Source organism: Ambystoma mexicanum, chromosome 1q (assembly GCF_040938575.1).
Source record: "Ambystoma mexicanum isolate Mex_15411 chromosome 1q, UKY_AmexF1_1, whole genome shotgun sequence".
Taxonomy (NCBI): Eukaryota; Metazoa; Chordata; class Amphibia; order Caudata; family Ambystomatidae; genus Ambystoma; species Ambystoma mexicanum.
In genome coordinates, this window is record NC_090922.1 from 221997494 (window position 1) to 222022570 (window position 25077).

Sequence of the window (25077 nt, forward strand, 5' to 3'; positions counted from 1 at the left end):
TAGTGCGAGTAATTCTCAGGCACCTTGCTGAAAGGCTAAAAATACAAGGGGCAAAATACTACATACCTTATTTCAGTGTATTAGTCAAACGGGTAACATACCGAAGACATGGAGAAACCGCATAATTGTTCCAATATATAAGCGTGGGCTACGAAATTCTCCTGCAAGTTAAAGGATTCTAGCAATCCTGGATGCTGCAAAGATTTTTGGTAGAGGACTGCACAGAGAAATTTTGGAGTGGGCGAACAGTCAGATTACACCTTTTAAACAGATGGGCTTCAGAAGTGGCCCGGCCACACCGACTAACCTCATTGTACTGGTAACCTTGGTAGAATTGGGGAGAGCAAGTTATAGAGAAATTACATTTGCCGGGTTTGTGGATTTTTGTGCAGCGTTTGACACGATCAATAGGCTGGAGCTATGGCGTAAACTCCACAAATGGGGCATGCCACATGGTTTACTAAAGATGATTGTTGCCTTTCATGAAAACACCACAGTAAGGATTAGGTACACATTGGATGGGAAATTAAGCGAGGAAGTGCCATCTTGCACTGGTCTGAAACATGGATGTGTCCTGGTCCCACCGTGTTCAATCTTTACCCTGCATATTTACAGTCAGTGTTTGGGGGTGATAGAATGTACCACCCGGAGGTTAGATTGCAGATGGTGTGCTGGCTAGGATATGCCGATCTGGTGCCTCTTGACACCAACCTAGCAGGATTTCAAAAAACAGTTGGACTTGCTGGCTCCATATAAAAAAGAAAAAAAAAATTAAAAATCAACTGGTAATTAACACCCCCTAAACAAAAAGGAGGTGCTTAGAGCACCTTACCATAAAAGGATGAAATATAGATGAGCTTTAAACAATACGGTATAAGTGGTGGATAATTATATAAACATCTGGGGATTATGATTGATAGCCACCTGGCATTGGGTGCACAAACGGAGAAGACATGGATGGTAATTAAACAATTATTAGCCCGAGTACGATCATTTGCTGCAAGACATGCAGGATTTGACAATTTTTCTGAGGGAAATGTATCTGCTAAAAATAATACCCACTATACTGTATGGTACCGAAATGTGGTCACTTAGAAAAGGAAGCGTACTGAAGAAAATGGAAGGTTACTGCTTACGCACCATCCTTAGCCTAGCAAAGAGCTTCCCTGTTGAGTATTTGAGGGCGGAACTCGGACATCTATTAATGCCTTAGCCACACAGCGACAATACTTGCATGTTGGAATATATAAAACAGCTGAGCCTGGGAACTTAGCATATATTATTTTTGCTAGGTGTTAAGAACAGGAAAATAATCTGAAATATATCATTAATGAAGAAGCATCTTGGAAGCAGTATTTTAAAAGAATGCCATTTGTATCAGAAATGACAATAAGAATGCATAAACTGGCTGCAAACAAAAAGTCAAAATCATTGATCATGAGCAAAATTAGACATTTTGCAATCAAAGCACTGGCAGCTGAATATTATAAGTTCATATCTGGCCTAGGGGCTGTGTGTTAGGGAGATTTATCATTTGTATGCTTAATCCCCTCTCCTAGCTAGACCCCCAGCACTTTTTGGTAGACTTCTGGACCTTTTTCATAATATCCTGAATGAGTGGAGCCTTTTTCCACTCATTCATCCTTATGGGCTCTACCTTTTGGAACTCTGTTCTCTGTGTTTTACTTTTTCTATGGAGTGTACTTTCCTCCATATCTCTTTTAAGGCATCTGTATTGTACTTTTGCAGCACACAGCTCCTTGTGGGCAGTGTTGCTGGGAACCCTTTGGGTTCTCCTTTGAGATTCTTACCATCTCCTTAATTGCTACAGTTCTTAAGGACAGAGACATACTTTGTATCTCTACTAAAACTTTATATTCCAAGAGATTGGCACACACCAGCGTATGTGGAGTGCCAAGGGGATACATAATATCCCCCTTCTCTCTGCTGCTGTGACTTTTAATCACAGACAACCTTCTAGTTATGGCTGATGGCGGTGGGCGTTTTCTACCAACTGTTGTGCCATTTTTTACCACAGATTGTATGCATAGTCCTCGTTGTGCACAATAGGGGCACCTAAAGACTAACATGGGGGCTTCTTTCCTCCCCTGCCCCATTTCTAGCATGGTTGTTCTTTGTTAGCCCTTTCTCTACCATTCTGTGAGGGGAAGGTCTGTGTGAGTGTCTTGCCTTTGGCAGGAATCCTTGGGCGTCACCCCGCCTAGGCTGCAGAGTGTCTGGGCAGGCAGGAAGTGGTGGAGGAATTTCACTCCCCTGCTTTGTCTGCCTGAGTGCCTGAATGGATCCAGCTCCCACTGGGGGTCTGGCTGTCCCGATTGGACAGAAACCCGCCCCTTTCTGTAAACTGCTGAGAGAGATTGCAGAGGAGTGTGTGCTGAAACTGAACACAAGTTGAGGTTCCCGAGGTGAAAGGCAAATCGACCACTGGAAACTGAAGTAACCGAAGATGACCATAGATGCCTGTAGACACTTTGCAACACCGTGAAGCGACCACTGCTGTCCTGACCATGTTTTCTGTGCGACAGAGGAATTCCGAAGAGAACGACTCCTTCCCTTTGACTGGTGGGAACAACCAGTCCCTAGACAAACTCCAATCTGAGCCATCAATCGTGGCGCTGTGCCTCTCCAGAGCTGCAGAACCCCAAAACCAGGTGACCTCCGACCCAATTGAAGTGCATCATCTTTGAAAGGCCGAATTCGTCCAAGTCTTTGCTGAGCTCCAAATGAATCTTCAGAGACACAATCTGACTCACCTGTGCCCCCTCAACAGAGTGCTGGACTCCAGGAATCGAAGATTGACCAGGCAAATGGTGTCCTTTATTGGTACTGAATAAAAGGCGCCAAAACCGCAGACTGACCAGAAGAGCTCAAGAAATCTGTGCCACAGGTCCTCCCTCGACACTGCTGCTGTAGCCCGTCCAGTGTCCTGCCTTTTGTCACCAGACCAAGGAATCCGGAGGTCGGGTCCAGCGTTGCCACATCACGGAGAATCCAGCCACAAAATGTTCTTCAAACCTAAGGTACAGTGGGGAGAAAGGTATTGCTTACCTTAATCCGAAAAGTCGCTCCAGTGCGTTGGTGTGCACATAGAGGTGTCCAGGGCAACCCCCTCTTACCTCAGACTTAAGCTGCTGCTTGTGTCCCTTTAGCAGGGTCTCCAACGTTGGTTTAATCTTCCTGCATCTTAAAGACTAGACAGTATCCACAGGAACCTTTGTACTTTGCTGCTTCACAAGACTGAGCCTCTCCGAGCTGCCTTTTAGCTAGGGTTGCGTTTTGAACTTTAAAAGCCTTGCTGTGCGAACAAACTGCCTCTATAACCTTACGCCCACACCAACCAACTGTTTTCCTTCCTAAAAGTCAATATCTTATGTGGTTTTGCGAACTAAATACAATTACCGTATTACTTTGCGTGTGCGCCTTACCAATAATAAGGTAGAACTGTTAGTGTCAAAAGCTGTAACAATTGTAACCATGAGCAACTACAAACTAAGCAGTGGCCTTTGAACAGTATTCTAAAGTATTTTGGTTTAATGTGCTAAGTATTTAAAGACATACCGTGTGTAAATATAATGAATCAATATTTTAATATACAAATATGTGTTTCTTTGAATTGCATTACTAACTAGGTTCAGTGTGCTTACCTACAAGCTCAAATCTTCCTCTTATGATGAGCCTGACTGCTCGGCCACTCTACCAAGGTTCCAGGAGTAGTACAGACTGATAACTAATGGTTGGGGATCTAAAAAACACTGGGATAGTTTTATAAAGTCTTACCTCACAGTGCACTTTAGGAAAACTCCCCCAACACCCCGCCTCTGTATATATGTGAATATCTGAGTCCTAATGTGCGTGGGGATTATTTGCATATAAGATTTAATATGGTCAGCTCAGTAGAGATTACTGGCTCTAGGAATGGAATTGGAAGTGGTAAAAATTGCCTGTTTTGTGATCAGGTAGTCTTGGACAGTACCAAGCATTTATTGATAGACTGCTTATTTAAAAAAATATACAAAATAAAAATTTTATGGAATGTGATGGCATTAGAACAATTTATATTCAACCTAGAAACATCTGGAAGAGGTATATGTTGGGTGAAGATATAGCACTTGACCTGCTTATGTTGGGGTATTGAGAAATCTTTGAAATACTTAGAAACTGCTGCTTGAACTAAATAATCAAATACATTAATGTGATTTTATATTGGACTGTATATAAAAACGTTAGCGTTTGGCATAGTAAGCATCTTAACATTTTAGTATGGCTCAATACTGGATTGTTTGGGTGACATAAGTTGCGTGGGCTTAAAATGATTTATTTTTCTATTCTGTTTTAATGTAAATCTGTTTCAATGTTTGTATTTGTAATTGTATACATTGGATACTAATGAAATGTATGAAAAGTCTTACATTTCAGACCATTATGCTTATAACAAATATTATGAAATGTACCAGGTCACGGTCACCAACCTTTGCTACTTTTAAACTTATTTGTCAGACTGCAATTGGACAACATAGGTCTAGTACAAGTCTAAAGCAGGCGAAAGTCAACATTGGGACAGCTGACTGGAACAGATGCCTCGGACAAGAAGTGAAACCTCACAGCGACTTAAATTGAGAAACGAAACTCAGAAATATGCATGTAAATATGTAGCCATAGGTTTATATTAGGAATTACATTTTTCCCATTAACATTTGAACCGTGATACATGTCATTCTAATGCTTAACCTGAGCCCAATATTTTGAGGTCATTCGTATCGAAGTTTGATTTTTGGGAACCCTGTAAGTTGTTTATACCTTCCCCGAAAAAATGTTCTGAATCTGAAAGCTGGGTGTACTGGTGGCTTATTAAATCATATATATGGGTAGAACATTTCACATTAATAATTTATAATTTGTGTAAATGGTGAAAAACCACAGTTCGCACGTGCAACATCCTGCCGATGCAGAGATAATTTGAGTATGCCATGAGTAGAGGGGTCTAAACATATATGTATGTGTAAAATGCAGAAAGTTGTCACTTAGTGCAAAATTGCATGTGTAAAACATTTTTTATGCAGGAGGGTGGATCCATCCTTTGCATCATTTCAACCACAGAACCCCAAGTGCCTATCGGCAGAGAGGAACGAACCTTGGGAAGGAGTGGACCGTAAGGGGTCAAATGAAAATTCAGTGCTAATAAGTTAACACCTCCTGATCTCAATATTTCTGGGGTGGGATTTAGGAGTAAAAAGTGGCTGCATGAGCCAGAAGGGGAGAGCTGCCTAAACATCTCCAAGGAGACTTGCCTAAAGACCATCTGAGAACATTGCCTAAATATTATCTGGGTGGGAGGCCTAAAAGAAATGCAGCATGATTAAGTTTGCCTGGGAAGACAGCAATTGGAAAATGCTAAAGCTGGCTGGGACCCATACCAGGGGAGGGGACAGAGCCTCAATAGAGTGACTGAGCCTGGAGTGATGGGGGATTTTGATGTCCCTGTCCTGCCCAAAAGAGGAGCCCTGCTGACTTTCCTGAGCACCAAAAACAGATTTCCAATGTAAATAGATTGTCCAACAAAACTAAGGGTGTGGGGGGATGGCTTGCCTAAATCAATCTTGTTCCCTTAATAGTGGCTGGGGGACGGGGTGGGGGACAACCGAGTAGACCCTTTGTATATTTTACTGAAGTAAGATTTTAATTAACTCTCATATAGCTCGACACAGGGGAAGCTCGGGGAAGTTCAAAACCTCTGCCCTCTTTCCTAGCAGTTAATGAAGTTATAGTAATTTAAAGTAATTGGGTATTCTATTTTTCATGTCAACCCCAGACTTCCCTAAAGGGAAGGGGTGTCCTGGTCTAAAAACAAAATTCCTAACTGTCCTCACTCCCCAGACCTGGCCTTTAAACAAAGGGGTGCTGAATATAACTGAAGTCTGGGTTTTTGGTGCTGGGGAGAGAAGTGCTTTGAAAAGCAAAACCAAGTGCAATTCTCCATTGAAAAACACCCTCTCCTGAGAGAGAGTAAGGGACCCTGAAAGAAGAAAGATTGTGTAGTGCTTTGAGGTGAAGTAACAAGGAGGATTCCATCAATACAAAGTATTCTCAAAAGTATGTGCGATTTCAAAACTGCTAGCATTTTTAAGTGTGTAGGGAAACTAAATATATAAAGCGCTGCATGTATAATTTCCTTTGAACATAGAATAAGTTGCAGTTGTTTTAAATCTAAACCTCATCAAGAAATGCTAATGTTCATGATCTAGCAATGTTCCAAGATATTAATTTTGACACCAAAGTGGTTCATGGGACAAGAGGCTAGAACTGTTTATTTGGCCTGCGTTCCATGTACATGTGACAAAAAGGAAAAAGGTGTTTATTTGAAGCTTTGTTTTCTGCAAAAGAGATGGTGGTGTGTGTAATCCTTTAATGCAAATATTCATTGAACCAACAATTTAACCATATATTCTTTCTGTAACCCGGGCTGGTTCTTGGCTCATTGTTGCCACAGGGGGAGGGATCTACGTGGAACTATTTGAAACAGACAGGTCTAGCTGAATAAAAATAACTGATCTGTGTCATAATTTGGGGGGTTTGGGGTGACTCCCCATGTTAAGGGTGGTCTCCCAATATATCGAAATGGTGAGAGCGATGAGACTTGTGGGATTCAAGTTGCTTTATGAGGTGTTGACTTGAATGGTGTTATCCAAGTTGTTTCCGTTCTTTCTGGCATGAAGGATTTTAGACCGAGAAGTGCTGTGTTGCAAATTTCTATATCTTAGAGTCTTGAGGATTAACGTGCTGGAAAGTGTCAAAGGCTGCTGATGGATCAAACAGTATTAGTGCTGATTTAACGTTGGCATCTACGTGGGTTTTTTAGATCGTCACATATCAATAGTAATTCTTTTTCTGTTCTTCTCATGGGTTTGAAGCATAATTGTGCCTCGTCTAGTATCCGATTGTTTTCTACATGTTGCAGGAATTGTTTGTAGACATAGCTTTCTAGTTTCTTCATTGGGTATGGGATATTTGAGACTGGCCGTAGTTGGTTTGGTCTTACGCATTTCCCAATGAGTCTTTAAGGACTAGTTTGATGTATGAGGATCTGAAGGATCGTGGCAAAGCTTCTGTTGCTAGTTAGTGGTTGAAGAGGTTAAGTAAAGATTCTGCATGTGTTTTCGGAGTGTGGATAGTCTTGTCTGCTGGAGAGCCGGTTGTGTTACTTTTGCACCAGGCTGTTCAATGTTTGTCGAGATTGGTGGGAGGTGGTTTAGTCTAGTAGATGGTTCAGCTATTGGCTGGTTAAGGTGTTATAGGTGTTTTTAGGCATGCTCTTAACTTGCTGGATGCTTGCAATTTTGTTTTTTAAGTGGTCTGCAAGGGCACAGCATAGTTTTTGTGATGGGCTGGTGTGTTGCATGCTGTTGAGCGTTGCCAGAGTTTGTGATCCGTTCGACGTAGGTCTTTTTTGCTTCAAGTATTTGTGTTTTTCATCATTCTTTTCAGTGCTCTGAGGTGCAGTGTGAACCATCTTGCCATTGTGTTCATTAGAGAGGTGGTGAATGTTTTTACTGGTGCAATATCATCTAATGTTTTCGCAATCCATTTTTGGATTGTCTCAGTTCTTTCTTCTATGCTGGAGGATTTTTTGGGAGGTTAGCTGCTATCTGCATTGGCGGGTGGATCACAAAAGGTATTAGGAGGTGGTCGCTCCACGGTATTTACATTGGAGGTGCAGTTGTGACCATGTTTTTGTTGCAGAAGATTGCATCTAGGGTGTGACCTGCTGTGCGTGTTGCTCCTTTAAACAGTAGTTGCAGATGAATCATTGCTAGCCGATTTGTTTAGGTTTTGGGCAAATCGATGTTTTCTTCTTCGAGACAGATGTTGAAATCTCCCAGTATGATCAAGTGATCATGTTTCATGGTGATGTTGGTGATGGCATCCACAAATGTGTCTCTAAAAGAAGGGTTCTATGTTGGTGGCATGTAGATAAGTAGGAACGATAGGTTGATTTGGTCATCTAAGGCTATGTACAGGAGAAGTGATTCGCAGTTTGGGATGTTAGTGGTGGTGCTGTTATTTTTAGCTGGTCCTTGTATGCAATGGCAAGACCTCTTTTCCCTTCTCGGTTGTCTTGTTTAAGTTTGAAGTTGTTGGATAGGGAATCATGTGCTGTTACTTTGAAGTTTGAGTTAGCCAGCTTTCAGTGAAAAAAAGCATGTCTGTTCCTTCATCGCTTAGCAGTTCCATATTTCTGTTGTGTGTTTTGACATTGATCTGGTGTTCACTAGGTTGCAGTGCATCTTTTTTTTCCATGCGGTTTGTTTGATCTTTGGCTTGGAGTTGGGAGGTTGAGTGGATATTGATTCATTTTTCCATCAACTTGTGTATTCAGTTCTGTTTCTGTGTGGAGTGGTTCAGAAAGGCTATGTCGTAGATTGAGGTTTTCTTCAGGGTCGTCCGTCTGCTCACATTGATGGTTGGGTCATGACAATTTATTGTGATTAATGGTATGTTGAGGTAGTTTCTTTCGGTTGTGCTTCTGTTTCCAGTCTGCCCGTTAGGTTTCCTCCTTATGTGCTTACAGTTCTTAAGGTGGGATGGTTGTCTGAGTGGGTGGTAAGTTGATTGGTGGCACGATAAGAGTGATTATGGTGAACTGGGACCTACCACCAAAACCTAGCCCTTTAAAAAAAAAAAAAAACATTTTTACTGCCTATTGCGTTTGCCCTGCTTTTCTTGTATGTGATGATCAGTTTCTTCCTTCCTTTTTAGGATTTATAGGAGGTAGGGTGTGTTTGTATAATGTGCAACAAAACCCAAGACAATTTTAGCTCATTGCTCCTCGTAGGTGGCACCGAGGAGTACTTGTATTCTCATGCTTGATCCCTGTTGTGATCTCATGTATGTGCACATAGGCTAAGAAACCTGGGGCGGGGCACTTTCCATGTTGCATCATACCTCATTGACTATAGCCTACATCACACTGCCTAGTAACTAACCAGATCCCACCGGCTAGGGCCTGCAGCTGTATTCACTGCCAATGTTGCAATAATTAGGCCTAAAGGCACACCAGCCATGGCATTTGGCCATCCAGTTGCCCCACCCTACAACCGCTGCCAACACCCCCTATCCCCCACTGCCTAGAGACTAACCAGATCCACCAGCCTTGACATTTGCCAGTTTCCAACATCCATGTTGTAATAATTAGGCAAAATGACTGGAGACCAAGTACTGGACTATTTTTATAATAATGAAATACAAAATATTTTACCAAACACCAGCAAAGTTATGGTGGGTTTAAAAAGACTTGGAAAAAAACACTTTAACCTATCTGTGAAAGTACACTAATCAATTTGAGGCAAGTCATACGTGCCGCAGCGGCACCACCTAGAAACCATTGATGTGGCTCTGAACTGCAAGTTAACTAGTAGTGTTGGTTACTAGCTGTAACATGCTGGTCTAGGGTTTATTTTACTTTGGTTACAACTATTGCAATCCTAACACTGAATCAGGACTGCTCAACAAATCGAGTTTTAGTCTAATTTGGTGAACAGACAGTTTTTCCACTTAGGATAGGTCTTTTCACACCCCTCAGCAGAGAACTGTTGAAATATATAACTAGCAATGTCTGCCTATCCGTGATCGTTTTTTTTATCATCCATAGATCACCATGCAGTTCAACTCCTAGGCCTCTTACTATTCTCCTTATGTGACATTGCACTTGTCCAGTCCTCCCCTGAACTTGACCTCCTGTCCCGACTGCTTGCCCACTGAGGCCCCATTGGGCTAATTAGAGACTTCAACCTCTCCAACATCTCCAATGCCATCAGCCTCGAACTGGACTCCACCAGCTGACCACTCCTTGTTTGACCTTCGCAATCTGCCACATATGACAACCAACTCCCTAGACATCCTCTTTCACACAGCTCTCCTTTAGCGAACTCGCCCTCAACCCCGCAGCCTCTAAATGCTCCTTACTCCACTTCACCATTACCATCTGTGGAGGATGAGAAGGAGGGCACGGCTGTGAAGACATTTTAAGCATGATATTTATTGTAAAGTAAAATAAGGCCCAACTCTACCTATATCTATGGGGGGTTCCCTACCTATTTTACTAAGGTGCTCATCAGTCAGGATAAATGTCCAAAAACAAGTGCGTCCACTGTTCAAATCCAATTAATCTGACCCTACCACTAACATAACTAAGGACTGGAAGATTACACCCTTCTCCCGTTTGCTGCATTTTCGCACAGGTTTTTTTTTTAATGTTCTTCCGTTCCCCTTAATAGAACATATGCAAATAGTCTCTTGTTATGCCCTGGATTAAGTTCTGTAACTCTTGTAGGGTACATATAGTCTTACTCTCCTTTTATGCCAACAATGTAACTTTTGTATACATTCCTTCTCTCTTTCTTGTACGGTTCTAGTGCCTCTTATGCAAACAGTCTCTTGTTAATTATTTATTTCATTTGTTGATAGCGCCCAAACCCGGAAGTATCACACTGCTAGGTTACAATGGTAGGAAAAAGACAATTGACGTAGAACAGCCGCTGGGTTACCTTATACATTGGAAAGAACAAGACATTAGAAAATAGAAGAGTTGCTGGGTTACATTATTAGTACGGTTGCAGCAGTAATGGTAAGTAGAATACAGTTAGGCATATTTGTTGAACAGAATGGTTCAACTAACACCATTACAAATACACTCTTGTTATCCTCTGGATTAAGTTCTGTAGCTGTTGTAGGGGACAGTCATCGTTTTCCTCTCCCCTTTTATGCAAAGTTTTTCGTTTTCTTGTCAGGTTCTAGCCTCTCTTCCCAAAGTGCCGTTTCATGTATGAGCTTTCTCTTTCGTTCTCCTGCTTGCTAGTTTCCCAAATGTCTATTATATTCTCTTTCTCATCTTTGGGACCTGGGCTTATATTTCCTTCCCCCCCCCCCCAAGGCAACGAGTTTTCAACTCTACTCCTCTCCCACTTTGGGTATTTTATGTAGCCCTGCTTTTTCATGAACATGATTCTCATTCCTCTGCTTAATTCCAATGCTTTTCTCCATTATATTCTCTTTCTCATTTTCAGGACCTGGGATGACTTTTCCCCTTTTCCTAAGGCAACGAGTTTTCAACTCTATTCCTCTCCTAATTTGTGAACTGCAAGTAGCTCTGTCTTTCATAAACCCGGCTCATTCCTCTGCTTATTTCCAATACTTTTCTCATTAGCACTTGGATGAGTTTTGTTCGAGTTATAATGGGTCCCTCTTAACGGTCCAGTAATCCTGTTCACCGTATTACCTTCTATTTCGAGGGGTAACGTCATCGGCACTGCTAAGGTCTTGGACTCTACTTCTTGGCTCAGCGGCACACTTGTAGTGCCGTCTGGTCCACGTGCGTTTAGTTCTCGTCTTACGAATCGAATTTGTGCTGTAGCTCGGGTCGGAAGTGGTTTTCTCCAGTCAGTGGTATCAGCGCTGTTCTGCATGCAGACTTCCCACCACTGAACACTCTTCAATCACGTTTTACTTCCGTTCACATATGCTGATCGCTCAGCGTCTTTGGCTCCACTTCAGAGCTCGGCTGGCTTACACGGGGCTCTGTGTTCAACGAGAGCTCTGCCTCTTTCTGCTCTGCTACACACAGGGGCCTCCGCTGGTTCCCCCTGCTTTCCGGATTCTCTCACTTTCTCGCATTCTCACTGGCCTGCCTCACCTTTTCCCCTTCTCTCGTCATATCATCCCTTTTCAGCATCCTCGGCACAGTCCATTGGAGGGACTCATTTAAAGGGATAGTTTTTGTTTTCAGTTGTGGATAGTATAAGTTCACTTCATCTTTATGGAATTGATAATGTTCCGTTATGTTAGACAAATCCATATAGGCCATCAAGAGTTCCTCATGGGACCAGGAGTCCTTGTCCCCAAGGGCAGTGGGTGGAGTCTCTCCCGGTGACGTCCCACTTGCCTCGACCAATGGGAAGGGTGTTGCAGAACAGGCTCTTGTCATTAGCCTTATAGGGGGTGGGGTGGAAATCAGCTCTCCCTTGGGGAAAACTGACAAATTCCCTCAATTCATCACACATCCCATCATTATTTAAGACTCCCCAAGCTGTCATGACCTTAGTCTCAGGCCAAGGAACTCGGCTCTCTGGCCCTCGCCACAGTATTTTAACAAGGCCCGAAGGGCCCAATTCTGACCCGCTCGGGTCCCTTGGAGTCAGTCCTGACGCCGTTGGCCTCAGGCTCACATGGCAGGTGTGGGTTTCAATGGGCAATGGACTAACATGGCTGCACCCTCAAGGATCAATGGGGAACTGCCACACGCAGTCTAGCATCTAGGACGGGGCGCCCCGAAGGCACCTGGGATACCTGCTGGGTATTTAAACCATGCCCGACCCGAGGCACGCGCTTCGTGTTATTCTGCTCTAGCAGCGTGACGTTCACCGGGTCCAGCTCAGCATCTTGGCCTGCACGGGCGAGAGGAGAAGAAGAACCACAGTCATCCTTACCTGCGCCTAGCTTCAGCTCCTCCATCCACCCGGAGTCTTCTTGGACATCACTATTTTCCTCCAGCAACATCCCTGGGTGGAAGGACGCAAACAAGACATTAAGTAAGCTTACTTCCCAAGCTCTCCTGGAAGACCATCGCCTCTCGAACATCGTCCATTCGGCGAATGGTCCCTTCGATCACCTTCTTCCAGGATTCCTTCCGCGACCTGCAAGGAACAGCACAGGTTAGCCAACTTTCGAGGACGCTCACAGTGCCGCGCCTTGTGCATCTTTTACCTTCTTGAGCCCTGCCTCCAGTATCGGCTCGTTTTCTATCATCATTCTTTCAGCATCTGCAAGAAAGAAGGAGAAGGTTACTCGGAACATCTACAATCATAGACATTCATTCTTTATACAAAAGACTTACCTGAAAAGTGGAGTCACAGCCAGTCTGGACTCCAGGCCCACGGCAGTGAAGTAACTAAGCGGAATGGTGCCCAGCATCGACGCGCCCCTGCCCAGTACAGCAGGACGGAGGGTGCACCTTAACGAAAATCAAGGTGAGAGAAGTCCCAAGGGGAACCGCAAGGGAAGCACGGGGAGGTGGGCCTCGAGTGAAAGAGTAATAGCTAAAAGCCACCTCCTGTCTTCTACAACTGACCCCTGGCAGCGCGAATCCCGTAGAAGGTGCAGTGTTCCCAGAAGCATCCCAGACCAGTCGAGGGGCGTCCCTGTGGATACAAGGTGAGCGTTACACAAGCCTTCACTTCCATTCCACACAGGCTTCTCCCTTTGACGAGGCTTACACCTAATCTCTCTCATATCCTCTCCCACCCTTGGATAACTTCATTGATCTGACTGCTGGAGTTAACCATCAGGCTGCACCACTGCTGCAAGACTCGCTCTCCAGATCTTTTATAGGAATTCCTGCCTGCCCTCACTTAGTCATTGACTTTGCTAAATTCATCTTCAACAGAAATCTCATCTTTCCACCCACCCATGTAAGCTATGCTCTACTGGCAATGCTGCCCCCCCACCCCTTCATTGCACACAACCAATCGCCTTCTCTCTGCCACCAACTTTGTACTGTGGTTCTCTTCTAAAAATCAACAGAAATCAGTGCCAACCGGACTTCACTTCTAGGCCTCACTCTAGTTTTGGTCTGTGCCATTCTCCCTACATCTCCTATACATCAATTTCTAGGTCCCTCACCCTGACTTCACTTTTAGAGCTACCTCCAGGCAGTCTTCACACCTTCTTCCAACATACATGCACGACTACACTTGACGGGACTGCTCCATGCTCACTGACCAATCTATCTCTTGGAAAAATGGCACAGCCACTCTCACCGCATTTGCTGACTAGTCCTCCAAGGGTCTGCTCTTCGTCCACACCTTGTCACACGATTTACCAACTTCAATGAAAAATCTTCCGTTTCGCTTACCACCTCCTTGCTAAAGATACCCAAATCTTATTTCCCCTTACACCTGAGCCATCTTGTAAATCCAACTTTGCCTGTCGTCAGCCACTGGACAATGCTTCGGTGACATGCCCAATTTCTCTAAAACCTCCCTGCCCCACCCATCCTCCAGTTGCCATATCCATATGGCACCCAAAGGCCACAACCAAACCTGGGTTCCTTTTTTTAAAGCGAACTTCGGCTCCACAAATTGTCACTCCCACTGTTGCTAGGGATCACCTCCTGGACATATGGGAAATATGGGAAATCCATTCTCACCTATAACGACCCTAAAACCTTGATGTCCACAGTTTCTCCAACTCAACTATTGGTCTAGCCTCCACTTTGACCTGCCCCTCAACCAAGTACTGAACTTTTGCTCACAACCCTGACAAACTCAATCCTCTCACACTGGTTCCCATTGCTTTCAGGTTGGATGGCTGCCCATGAACAAAAATATCCCTTTTCCAGTGGATATATGTGAAGAAGGAAGAAGCCCTGATCAATCCCGATAACCATCTCCAGCTATTAACCTTCACATATACTGCTCCCTCAAGCACTACGTTTCTTTGTTGCCCATTCCACCTTTCAATGTGAAGTGACTAGGCACACATGAGGTTTTAATTATCTTTATTTTAAGTTCATCATGTACATATATGGGATATGAACGGAGCAGGAGATCAGCCGTCTTCCTCTCTCCAACCGCCAGCTCATTCTTCCCTCACCATTCCAAACCACTCGTTCCCATTCTGGAACGGCAGCCCCACAATACTACACAATGGTATCTAGTTTACGCTGTTTCAATGAATCGGGCACCCTTCCACAGAAATAAAAAATATTGACAGTACAGTACAGGGATTCAAATTGGTTCTTAGAAAATGCACGCACTAAGGACACCACTATCATCCCTTCTCCCTGCACACCGCTTCCACTAGTTTATCACTGTTAATGATGCACATAACTGTAAATGTTCAACAATTTAACAGTTGGTCTGTACCGTCGTAATTCAATGTACCAAAGTGCTTACTGTCTTCAACTGGTGCTTTCATCATAATGTACACCACTACTACTGTAAAGCACCAACTGTGAGATTGCTCAGTTTTCTGTATTGAACCTATTTTACAGTATTTCTGTTGGAAGTACTATACATACTACCTGCATGCAAATAACCAAATAAAAAGTAAACTGTTAGAGTTTTGGTCCGACAGTAGGGAATGATTTAAAATGTGGTCAATATAGATGGATCCCTTGCTGGGAAACCCTTACCTTTGGAATTCTTCCAATGATGTCAGGATACTTGGTTGTGTTGTTCTCCTGGTTCCTGCTGTAGATATGCACATCACCATTCTCCAAGATGTGGATCTATAAATAAGGAAGCACAAATTAAAAGACCACAGTCAGGACATTCTCATAATGGGTGAAACACAGGCGTGTGCATAATTGTGGAGAAAGGATTAGTTTGAAAGCCAATGGGGCCTCTGAACGGCAGTATTTTCAGACAAGAAAACATGTGGGGTAAGGAAAATAAAGAACAGAGGCGGTTACTTTGCTGTGAAATTACTGGGAAACAAACCAGTCAGAAACATGTGTAGCATGCCAGAGCTTTCTGTTAAACTGAAAAGATGTGCAAAATAATGCAAACATTCGCAGAAAAGCACATATTGAGCAAGGCCACACAGGAGATGGAGAGACAAAAGTCAATTTACTGCATCCAAACAGTAAAATTTGCAATAGCTGATACTTTGACAAAGATAAGCGGAATGAGAGAAGCATTACTATAGAGCGGAGCTGGTGCTCAGCTTTAGAGCACTGTAAACCACTGGTTGAAAGAGTTGCAATACAGTGAATGAGTAATATATGCACTTCTCAGCAGGCTCCTATAGTTTTAATGGTACAGTATCTGTACTCAGCATACCCTTCTGTACTTTTCATAAATATCCAATATTGTTCAATCACAAGGCTGTCGGCAACACACATTCAGTTGCCTCCTATGTTGACCTTCGCAACACAAAATAAACAATCCAAGATACTTCTAGAATTGGTAGAGTGACTTTACTCTTAAAATACACAGCAATAAGCAGTGAACCATGGCTTCCTCTGCCAAGTACTTCACCAGTCAAACGCCAAAACATCTTGTTCATTTGTCTAAAACCCTACAACATAATTGAGTTTACTACTTGTGAAAGAATTTAAAACATGAGATCTTATCTACCTGGACCATCACATTCACTTCACTTTCTGAAAGGGCTAGACCCCTGGTAAGTCACTTAAATGTCTAGGTTATTTTTTGAATTTTATTTTGTTATTGTGATTTAGTTTATTACAAACCTTTTACACATTTAATTCACCAATCTCCTCCTTTAGCAGTCTCAATTCATACATGCAACATTCTTTAAAACAAATGTACATTGAGAGTTTTACACAGCGGCCCTCTACAGATCATTTAAGGTATCTACTCACTTAGGTCATGTCCACTGCCTGTGTTGCCGCCTGTTGTGACCGTACACAAAATGAAACAAGTCTGCTTCTTATTTAGCAAAACACCCAGCTGTTGATGCTCCTCAGATTCAGGATTATACTCTTGAAATTTTTCTAAAGTGGCTCTAAATACGATTTTAGATATCCATGAGCGATGAACTCTAAGCTTATTAAACATTAAAACAAACACAATCTGAACAGTGAGCTCCAGAAGAGCGCCGGACTTAGCTGGATGTGTTTTTCTCATAAGCCGCCTGTTGTGACCTAATCATTTTATCAAAAAAGTTCATTCCTACACATACTAGTGCTTGTTTCTGCCCACCCAGGAATAGTTGCCACCAATCTTCTGCAGTCAATGAAGTGGCCTCCCCAACATATTTCCCCAAGAACAGAGTGGCGAACATAGTGTTATAACATTTGCTCGACTGTTTCCAATGTTCCTTCTACGTTGCATGACTAGGAAACTCCATTGTGGATTCCTTGTTTCCCCTTCGAGTGCAAGTATTAATTTGTCAGGTATATGTGTAAGCTTATACGTAGTAGTTGATCTCTATGATGTCTACTCCAAAGTTTTTGCAAGTATTGCAGGACTGAGCTTCTCGTTCGATCTTGCACCGCATGCTGCAGGGATTTGTATTTCGCTTTAGAGTCAAGGGTGTTAATCCAGTCGTCCCTTCTCAATTTCTCTTTTACTCTGGAAGGATTTGAAATCTGAGCTTCCAAAGACATGTCTAAATATTCAAGATGTTTCTCACATTTTTCTTTCCATTTGTTTAGCATTTCTGAGCCTTTACCAGAACCTTTTGGTTTTAAAATGCTGTTTGCAATCGCTGGTTCATCTAAAGAAAATGTTCTTAAATGCCCCAGTGATTTCCATAGTATAGTCAAATGTAACAATTGTAGTCTTAACTCGGCTCTGACCTCTGCCATAGGAAGACACCTAGGGAGCCTCAATGTTGTTTTCCAAACTATACTTTCTAGTACAGTCCACATGTTCCATGCCAAATTCAGGACGGCCCCCCCTCCATATGCAAGGATAGGTACTGCCTTTTGCAGATAGAAAGTACCCAACAGAGTCAGAGAATTTCTCATATCGTGCATGCAGTATGGAACCTTGGGCAGCAAGCATTTGCTTTTTGATCTAGTTGCCAGCACTTCTCTGCAATCGACGTGTTTAATCTGCTTCCAAATAGCGTATTGAATCCACTATTTGTAATTGCTCTTGGCAAATTCTCCATTTTAACTTTTTAGTTTTTGTCCCCTGGACTTGCCGAGTGCCACTATTTTGGATTTGTCACTGTTCATCAATCGTTTGCCATCATATATTCTTGTAACTTGTCAAGTAAGTACTGCAATCCAATCTGTATTTGGTCCATTAGGATCAGGACGTCAGCGTAGGCAACTACTGATATTGCTTTATTGGTCAGCTTAGTCGGGACATTTTTCATTTTTAATGCCTCGGGTAGATCTGCTAGTTATAATTTAAACAGTGTGGCAGCTAATGGTCAACCCGGCTTGGCTCCTTTCTTTGTAACTATTGTGACTGATGGGGCGCCTTTGTTGTTTAACCGTATACGCATAGTCGGTTATGTATGGAGTGCTTCAATCGCAATTAAAAGCTCTTATGAGCACCTCCATGTGAGTAGTTTTGCCCACAATTTCTGCCCGTTTACCCCGTCGAATGCTTGTTTCCAGTCAATGAAGGCTAGAAATAATTTGCCTTTCGATCTTATAGCATCTAACTTTAGTAGTGACAGGATAAACAGTTTAGGTCTGTCCCTATATCTTTCTTAAACCCAGTTTGTCTCAGGTCTATTAACTTCACACGTTCCACCCATCAAGTTAGTTTGAGTTGCAGGTTAGAGGCAAAGATTTTCCTCAATTACGTCTAGGAGGGCTATCGGTCTGTAGTTAGCTGGCTCTTCTCTTGGAACTTTTTTGAAGATTGGGACAATAAAACCTTATGTCCACGAAGTTGGTAGTTTGTTCAGATGTCAATGTTCTTAAATAGAGCCGCTATGAAACCACCTCCGGGTCTGCTTTTAACATTAGGTTTGTTACATCATCTGGCCCAGCCGCGGATGTGTTCTTTAATTTCTTTATCATCCTTTTGATTTTGCTCTCTGAGTTCCATATCCCATCGCTTTATCAGGTCTTGCCTTGAGGCTGGCGTTTCTGGTATGTTACTGGCAAATGAAAGACAGCAGTCAAAGAACAGCGGTATCAGCGTCTTTTTATTTGGTTTACTCAATTTCACTCTCGCATGCGGGCCGATCAAAACGACATGGCCCACAGTCTCTGCCTGTACTGTACACTCTTCAGGAACCAGTGAAATCGGAAACACGAGCAGCAAAGCTTACAACAGGCGTTTTAACAATCGAGGTGAGCGACTGTGTCCGTCAGCAGGGCACTCGGGCATAGATGGGAAGATTATAGCCAGCACCTTCACCTCTTAATTCTTTTGCAGGAGTAGAAAAAGAAAATAGATCATCTACAGGCCAAGAATAGGTTTCATCCGTTTCATGCTCAGCTAAAACTCAGGCTTCACGCATGCCACATACTGCGAGGTACAGACTGCCACTTATGAGCTCACTTTGTCAATAAATGATTCCATGTGATAATATCCCCGCAAAGATTTTGCCATATAATAGTGGTGCCTTTTTTTGCAGAGATTACCACCTGGAACCTACAGGGGACACCCCCGCAACTCCCATTTACCTCACAAATTATCCCCATAAATAATGTCACATATGCAGTTTCCTGGCGACTATATGTATGGCGACATTTATGGGGATATTACCTGATACGCAATAAATACCTTAGACTTCCGTTTAAGTGCTTGTTCCAAGTTGAATAATACTTCAGAGCAATGAGCCACAGTTCACTGTCACACAGCCAGCAACAGATGAAGAAATTGCAGATAATCTGGAAGTTAGACTAATGGAGTCAGCCAGGACACAGTCCCGACGCCTCTCCCCCACCTGGGGCGCTGCAAGTGGGTAGGAGCAGCAGGGAGCTGATGACGCTCCCACAGGCTCCCAGGGAACACAGTGAACACTTGCACAACACTGACTTCAAAGGTTCGGATGGTGTGCAATGTGCTGTGATCTTATTCAAATAGCACTTGTTAACTTCAGTTGGATGTTCAATATACTCGATAAGTAGTTTCAAATCAGTTCGGTATTCACTATGGTACACATTAACTTGGACCGTCACTTGTCTGAGGCCTCTGGAGCGAAATGGTCTCCCTGTGTCCTCAGACACTCACCGGCACATCGCATTTCCCCAGCGGCTGCTCCTGTTGCTCTTGCTCACCTCCTCCGTAGCGAGGAAGCAGACCGTCACGTTTGTCAGGCAGTGTTAGGTAAGAACTGGTGCAATCACACTGAGACTACACAAGACTTATCTGCTTGGTATTAGGTAACCCACCTTTTGGTGTAGGTCTGTACTACACAAGTTGGCAGTGTAACTGAGCAGCCAGGCCTATCTCAAGAGGGGTAAATGTGAGCTGCACAGATGAAATCAGTCATTACAAGTAACCAAGTAACACTTACTCTCAAGGATTCAGTTATAAATAATTATGTAACATCAGTTTTAAATAAGCCTTCTTTAAAAAGGCAATTCTTTGTAGCAGTTCAAGTAAACTTTGGAAATACTTTTCAGAATCAATAAAGCTGGTCAGTACTCTTTGGATATGCTCAAAACACTTATTCTACACCCTGAAGTGACTTCAATTATAAGGATAGCATTAGCATTTTTATATCACAGCAGGATACTTTGTAGACTCGGAGTTGCAGAAAGGAAGGGTTAAGGAAAATAAAAAAGTTAGAACAGTTTCTTTAAAAGGTCAGCATCACTGAATCCTCTAATGAGCTCTAGGTAAGCCTTTCCCAGCATTAACAGTATTCAACAAGCTACAACCTATGGAGGGGCAAGCAATGCCAAAGTTAATTAATTTAGAAGAGTGCCTTTAGGGAGCCAGGACAGCCAAGTAATTTGGACAAAGTCGATAGTTCTAATGCACTTCTTGGATAAAAGTATTTTACAAAGTCAGATTGTTCAAATGGAAATCACTGAAGACACACAAGCCGTTAGGCCTGTACAAAGGGGAGTTGAAATCAACTCAAAGCCAAGCAAGTGCAAATATCAAGTGAGACATCACGACTTAATGCAAGAAGGTAAGTACTCCCAAGCACAAACGGTACCCCTGGCTAGAAGAAAAGTGGTCCAGCTGGATTCAGTCTTGCTACAGCTAAGCAGACCCTGGTTCCTGAGCCTCAGTCGTGGGAAAAAGAGGGAGGACATCTGGAGGGCTCCTGCAGTGGCACTCGGGATGGTAGTCGGCAGCTATGGGCTCTCTCCGATTCAGCGGCACTTCGCGGTTTCAGCACTTCACAAACAGCACTGATGTAGAGCGGTTTACTGCGGTTGGAGTTTCCTTGCTCCCTCCGTCCTGCACTCTGGTGAGTGGACTATCAGGATTTCCTGCTTCAGGAGTGTCCCCGAGGAGGCACCAGGAGCTTTGAGCCCGACTCGTTCTGCGGCAAACATTGCACTCGGTTATGGACACTCAACCCCCCGCATTGGGCTTCTGCAGCAACGGAGAGGCACAGCAAGTTGAGAATTGCGCCAAAGTGGAGTTTGTCTTGGGTTTAGTTAGTGCCACTAACCTAAGGGAAGAAGTCGACCCCTCTGGAGCTTCTCTGTTGATTTGAAAAAGGAGGTCAACACAGCAGCACGGCTTAGCTGGACAAATCATGGTGCAGGAGGTTGCAGTAGGCTTCTCTTCATGGTTTCTTCTTCGGATGTGTATTCCTGTCGTCCACTCTGCCTCTAGTCCCAAAACCCTCGCCTTTTAAGCATGTTTTCACATACATGTACAGCTGAGGCTGTCAATCGCACAGCAGGGTGGCTGTCCTTTTTGGACAGGCAGCTGGTCAATCAGGACTGGTTTCGTGCAAGCACACCTAGAGACTAAAGACAAGGGATTTTCGGGAACCTCCCTCACTTCCTGCCCTTCCAGACACTGGAGCCAGGGGCGGGCTTCAGGGCTGAAGCCCACCAAAGGCAAAACACACAGAGGGCTAAAATCTGTCTCAACGTACAGAGTAAAAGCCGAGAAAGACCTCACAAACAGAAAACGGCGAGAAAAAAAACAGGGGCCATTTTGACAAAATGGACACCCATGCATGCTGTACTGCAGCTGAGGATTCAGCCTGTAGTAGAAAAGCACAATAGTAGTAAAAATTAAACCACTGCCACCAGCCATTTAAAGTAGTGAGGGTAACTAAAATGTTTACATGAGAAAGTAGGAAAAAGGGGCTACTAAGTACCCCCCATCTCCCGTTCACCCAAGAAAAGGTATTTAAACCTTAAGAGAAATCCAAAGGAGTTATCGGAGACACTGCACTGAAGGTGCAGTGTGTCACTATACAACAAGCAGATGCCTATGGAGTTTGTAAAACTCCAAAAACAGTGAAAACATAAAATCCAAAATCAGGGAAAAACACGACAAAGTGGGAAAAAGGTCCCACTCACTCAAGAGTTAAAATGACAAAGTCCCAAGTCCAGCAAAAGAGCTGGGGGTCTCTAAGGTGGGAGGATTTTAGCACAGAAATGAAAATTCTCCCTAACAGGCACGTCTGCGCTTTTCCGACCTACTCCACAATATTTGTATTTTATTGAATTTATATAGCCTTTTACTCCAAAGTGATTGCTTTACATGAGAACAAGTAGCATAAAGCAAGCATAAGATGACAATTGAATCACAACTCGAAAACAGTATAAAGAACAATTTACAATATTGCAGAGGTGAGGAGGGAGTAGGGAGGGGCAGAGGTGTGCAAAGGAGTAGTAGATGTTAGAGGAGGTAAGAGCGGGAGAAATGGGGAATGCAAGAATGTGAGAGGAAAAAGTATGACTAGATGAGAGCACGGGGTAGGAGGAAGGAGGTAACTGGGATGGAGAGGGTAAGGAAGAGCAGGAGTAAGAGGTGAGAAGAGAGGGGTAGGAAGGAGGAGAGGAAACGTAGGGTTTTAGGGAGGTGAGCGAAAGAGAAAAGATTTTAGAGAAGAGCAAAAGGAAGGGTAGGAGGGAGAAGAGCGGATGTGAAGGGGGAGGCAGTTCCAGTGGAGGGGAGCACGGAGTTGGAAGGAGCGGAAGCGGGAGGGGGCGCAGGGTGGTGGAGGAGGAGAGAGTAGAAAAAGATTAGCAGAGCAGAGAGAACGAGAAGGGGTATAGAAAGTAAGAAGGGAGGAGAGGTGGGGGTCAAGACCATAGAGGGATTTGAAGACAAGACAGGAACTTGAATTTATATAGCCCTTTACTCCAAAGTGATTGCTTTACATGAGAACAAGTAGCATAAAGCAAGCATAAGATGACAATTGAATCACAACTCGAAAACAGTATAAAGAACAATTTACAATATTGCAGAGGTGAGGAGGGAGTAGGGAGGGGCAGAGGTGTGCAAAGGAGTAGTAGATGTTAGAGGAGGTAAGAGTGGGAGAAATGGGGAATGCAAGAATGTGAGAGGAAAAAGTATGACTAGATGAGAGCACGGGGTAGGAGGAAGGAGGTAACTGGGATGGAGAGGGTAAGGAAGAGCAGGAGTAAGAGGTGAGAAGAGAGGGGTAGGAAAAGGAAGAGCAAAAGGAAGGGTAGGAGGGAGAAGAGCGGATGTGAAGGGGGAGGCAGTTCCAGTGGAGGGGAGCACAGAGTTGGAAGGAGCGGAAGCGGGAGGGGGCGCAGGGTGGTGGAGGAGGAGAGAGTAGAAAAAGATTAGCAGAGCAGAGAGAACGAGAAGGGGTATAGAAAGTAAGAAGGGAGGAGAGGTGGGGGTCAAGACCATAGAGGGATTTGAAGACAAGACAGGAACTTGAATTTGAGCTGGGAGTGAAAAGAGAGCCAACCTAGCCAACAATAGCTGCGGTCCGTATCTCTCCTGCACCTGGTGGGTGCTTTTGCAGCTCCAGCTGCCTCCGGGTGTCAGCACGGACGGAATCAGTCTCTCCCTCCCGTTTGGCAGACGCAGCTGCCCACCTTCCAGTTCAAAGGCTCCCGGTGCTGCACCCACCAGCTGCGGGACCTCAGGGATAGATGCCGGCGTCCAGACTTCGGAGTTTATTCCCACCACGGCTTCTCCTTCTGTTGCCTGTTTGGGCCTTCCTCTTTTATACACCAGTGCCCTATTAAGGGGCCTCAGGTGTGAGTTGTTGGCTTGTCTTGCCTGGCCATACTTGATCCCCATCAATGGGACATGCCTGACCTTCAGTATCGGATATCTTCATATCCCTCTTCTTTCTCCCAGAACTAGGGTGGTGTTTGTAGTAGGAAGAGTGCATTACTCCTAGTTGCTTCTTTCTCTTCCGAGTACTTGTTGGGTATTTATAGGGTAATATAGTATCTGAATGAAAATAGCCCTTGAAGGTTGAGGGAAGGGTGGGTAAGTCAGTGTTAGGGAAGGGGGGGATACATTTCTTGCTGTCCTGCCCCCTCTCCCCAAGGACACTCCACCCAGGTGATCCTCCCTCGCTTGTCCACCCCCAGGTTCGGGATCCAAAAGCGAAGGCCCTTGCCTGGCCACATGAGCAGAGGATCGCTGGGGAGTGGTTGTGAGAGCACCTTCAGGCTTCTCACACAAAGCACACTGATAAACTGGGGCAAAGTAAACTGGCACGACTATGTGAAAATGGAATTGTAATGTTTAAATTGGAATAGCAATTTCCTGGTGCCAACATAGAATCTGGCGTGGCAGCATACACCCCTCAGGAGCAATATGCAGAGAGGTCTTAAAGGGAAGGCAAAAGGAGCATATGTGCCAGGCCCCCACCATATACCTCATGCACCTGCCCGGTGCAGAGAGTTAATGCTGAAGCTCTCAGCTGAGAACAACTGTCAGGATTCACTCCACCGGTGCAACCTGGAAGAATTTTAAGAAGCACTTTCCTCGCACCTGGGCACTTCTACAATGCAAAAAGACAGTGTTCCGGAGGGGACCTGGAAAAAATCTCTTTCCAGCGGTGAAGACTATTTTTTAATGCTCCGGGCCCAATTGTGGCATACGTGACAACCTTTCCACCAGTGATCAGCACTGCTGAACTCCAGACAGTGCAAGCGGGTCCGACACAGGAAGGGACTGTACCAAGAGGCGCACCTAGATAATCCCACAGGCCCGGGCATGCCCCAGAGGGCATGGAAAAAAAAATTACAAAATGAAAATAGCAGGTAAAGTGCACCAAAAATAAGTGCCGTGGTGAGGACAACTGTTCCCGTCCATGCGGAAAAAGGGACCAACCGTTGAGTGCCAGACTTAAGGGGTGGATCCACACCCCCGCCCTCGCATACTTAAAAATAAATGTACACTTGAGGAGTCAAAGGCTCTGGTACCAACCCTCCCCTCTCCTCTCCTCCCCCCGATGACGCCATACAGTGTGGAGGAAGGGAGAAAGGACGTTGGAGTAGGACATGTGAACTTAGCTTTTTTTATGGTGTCTAATTCAATCTTTAAAACACAGAATTAATGTAAGGTTCACATCAATTAGTATTCTGGTACTTGTAGGTTTCAGTAAATGATACTCATCATAGTGACTATTGTATTCCTAGCCCTTTCCTTACAATTTATGAGTGTCCAACCCGTTGTTATGGGATCAGCACATTTGCAC

The 25077-nt window shown here is 44.1% G+C and overlaps 1 protein-coding gene across 1 annotated transcript in view; it reads right to left on the minus strand.

Annotated features, from left to right (window-relative positions):
- LIG1 (DNA ligase 1) overlaps positions 1-25077 on the minus strand; it is an 876776-nt gene that overhangs the window by 368634 nt on the left and 483065 nt on the right. The window contains exon 18 of the mRNA XM_069637540.1: positions 15206-15301. Coding sequence (XP_069493641.1) covers positions 15206-15301 — 96 coding nt within the window. The remainder of the gene's footprint in view (positions 1-15205; positions 15302-25077) is intronic.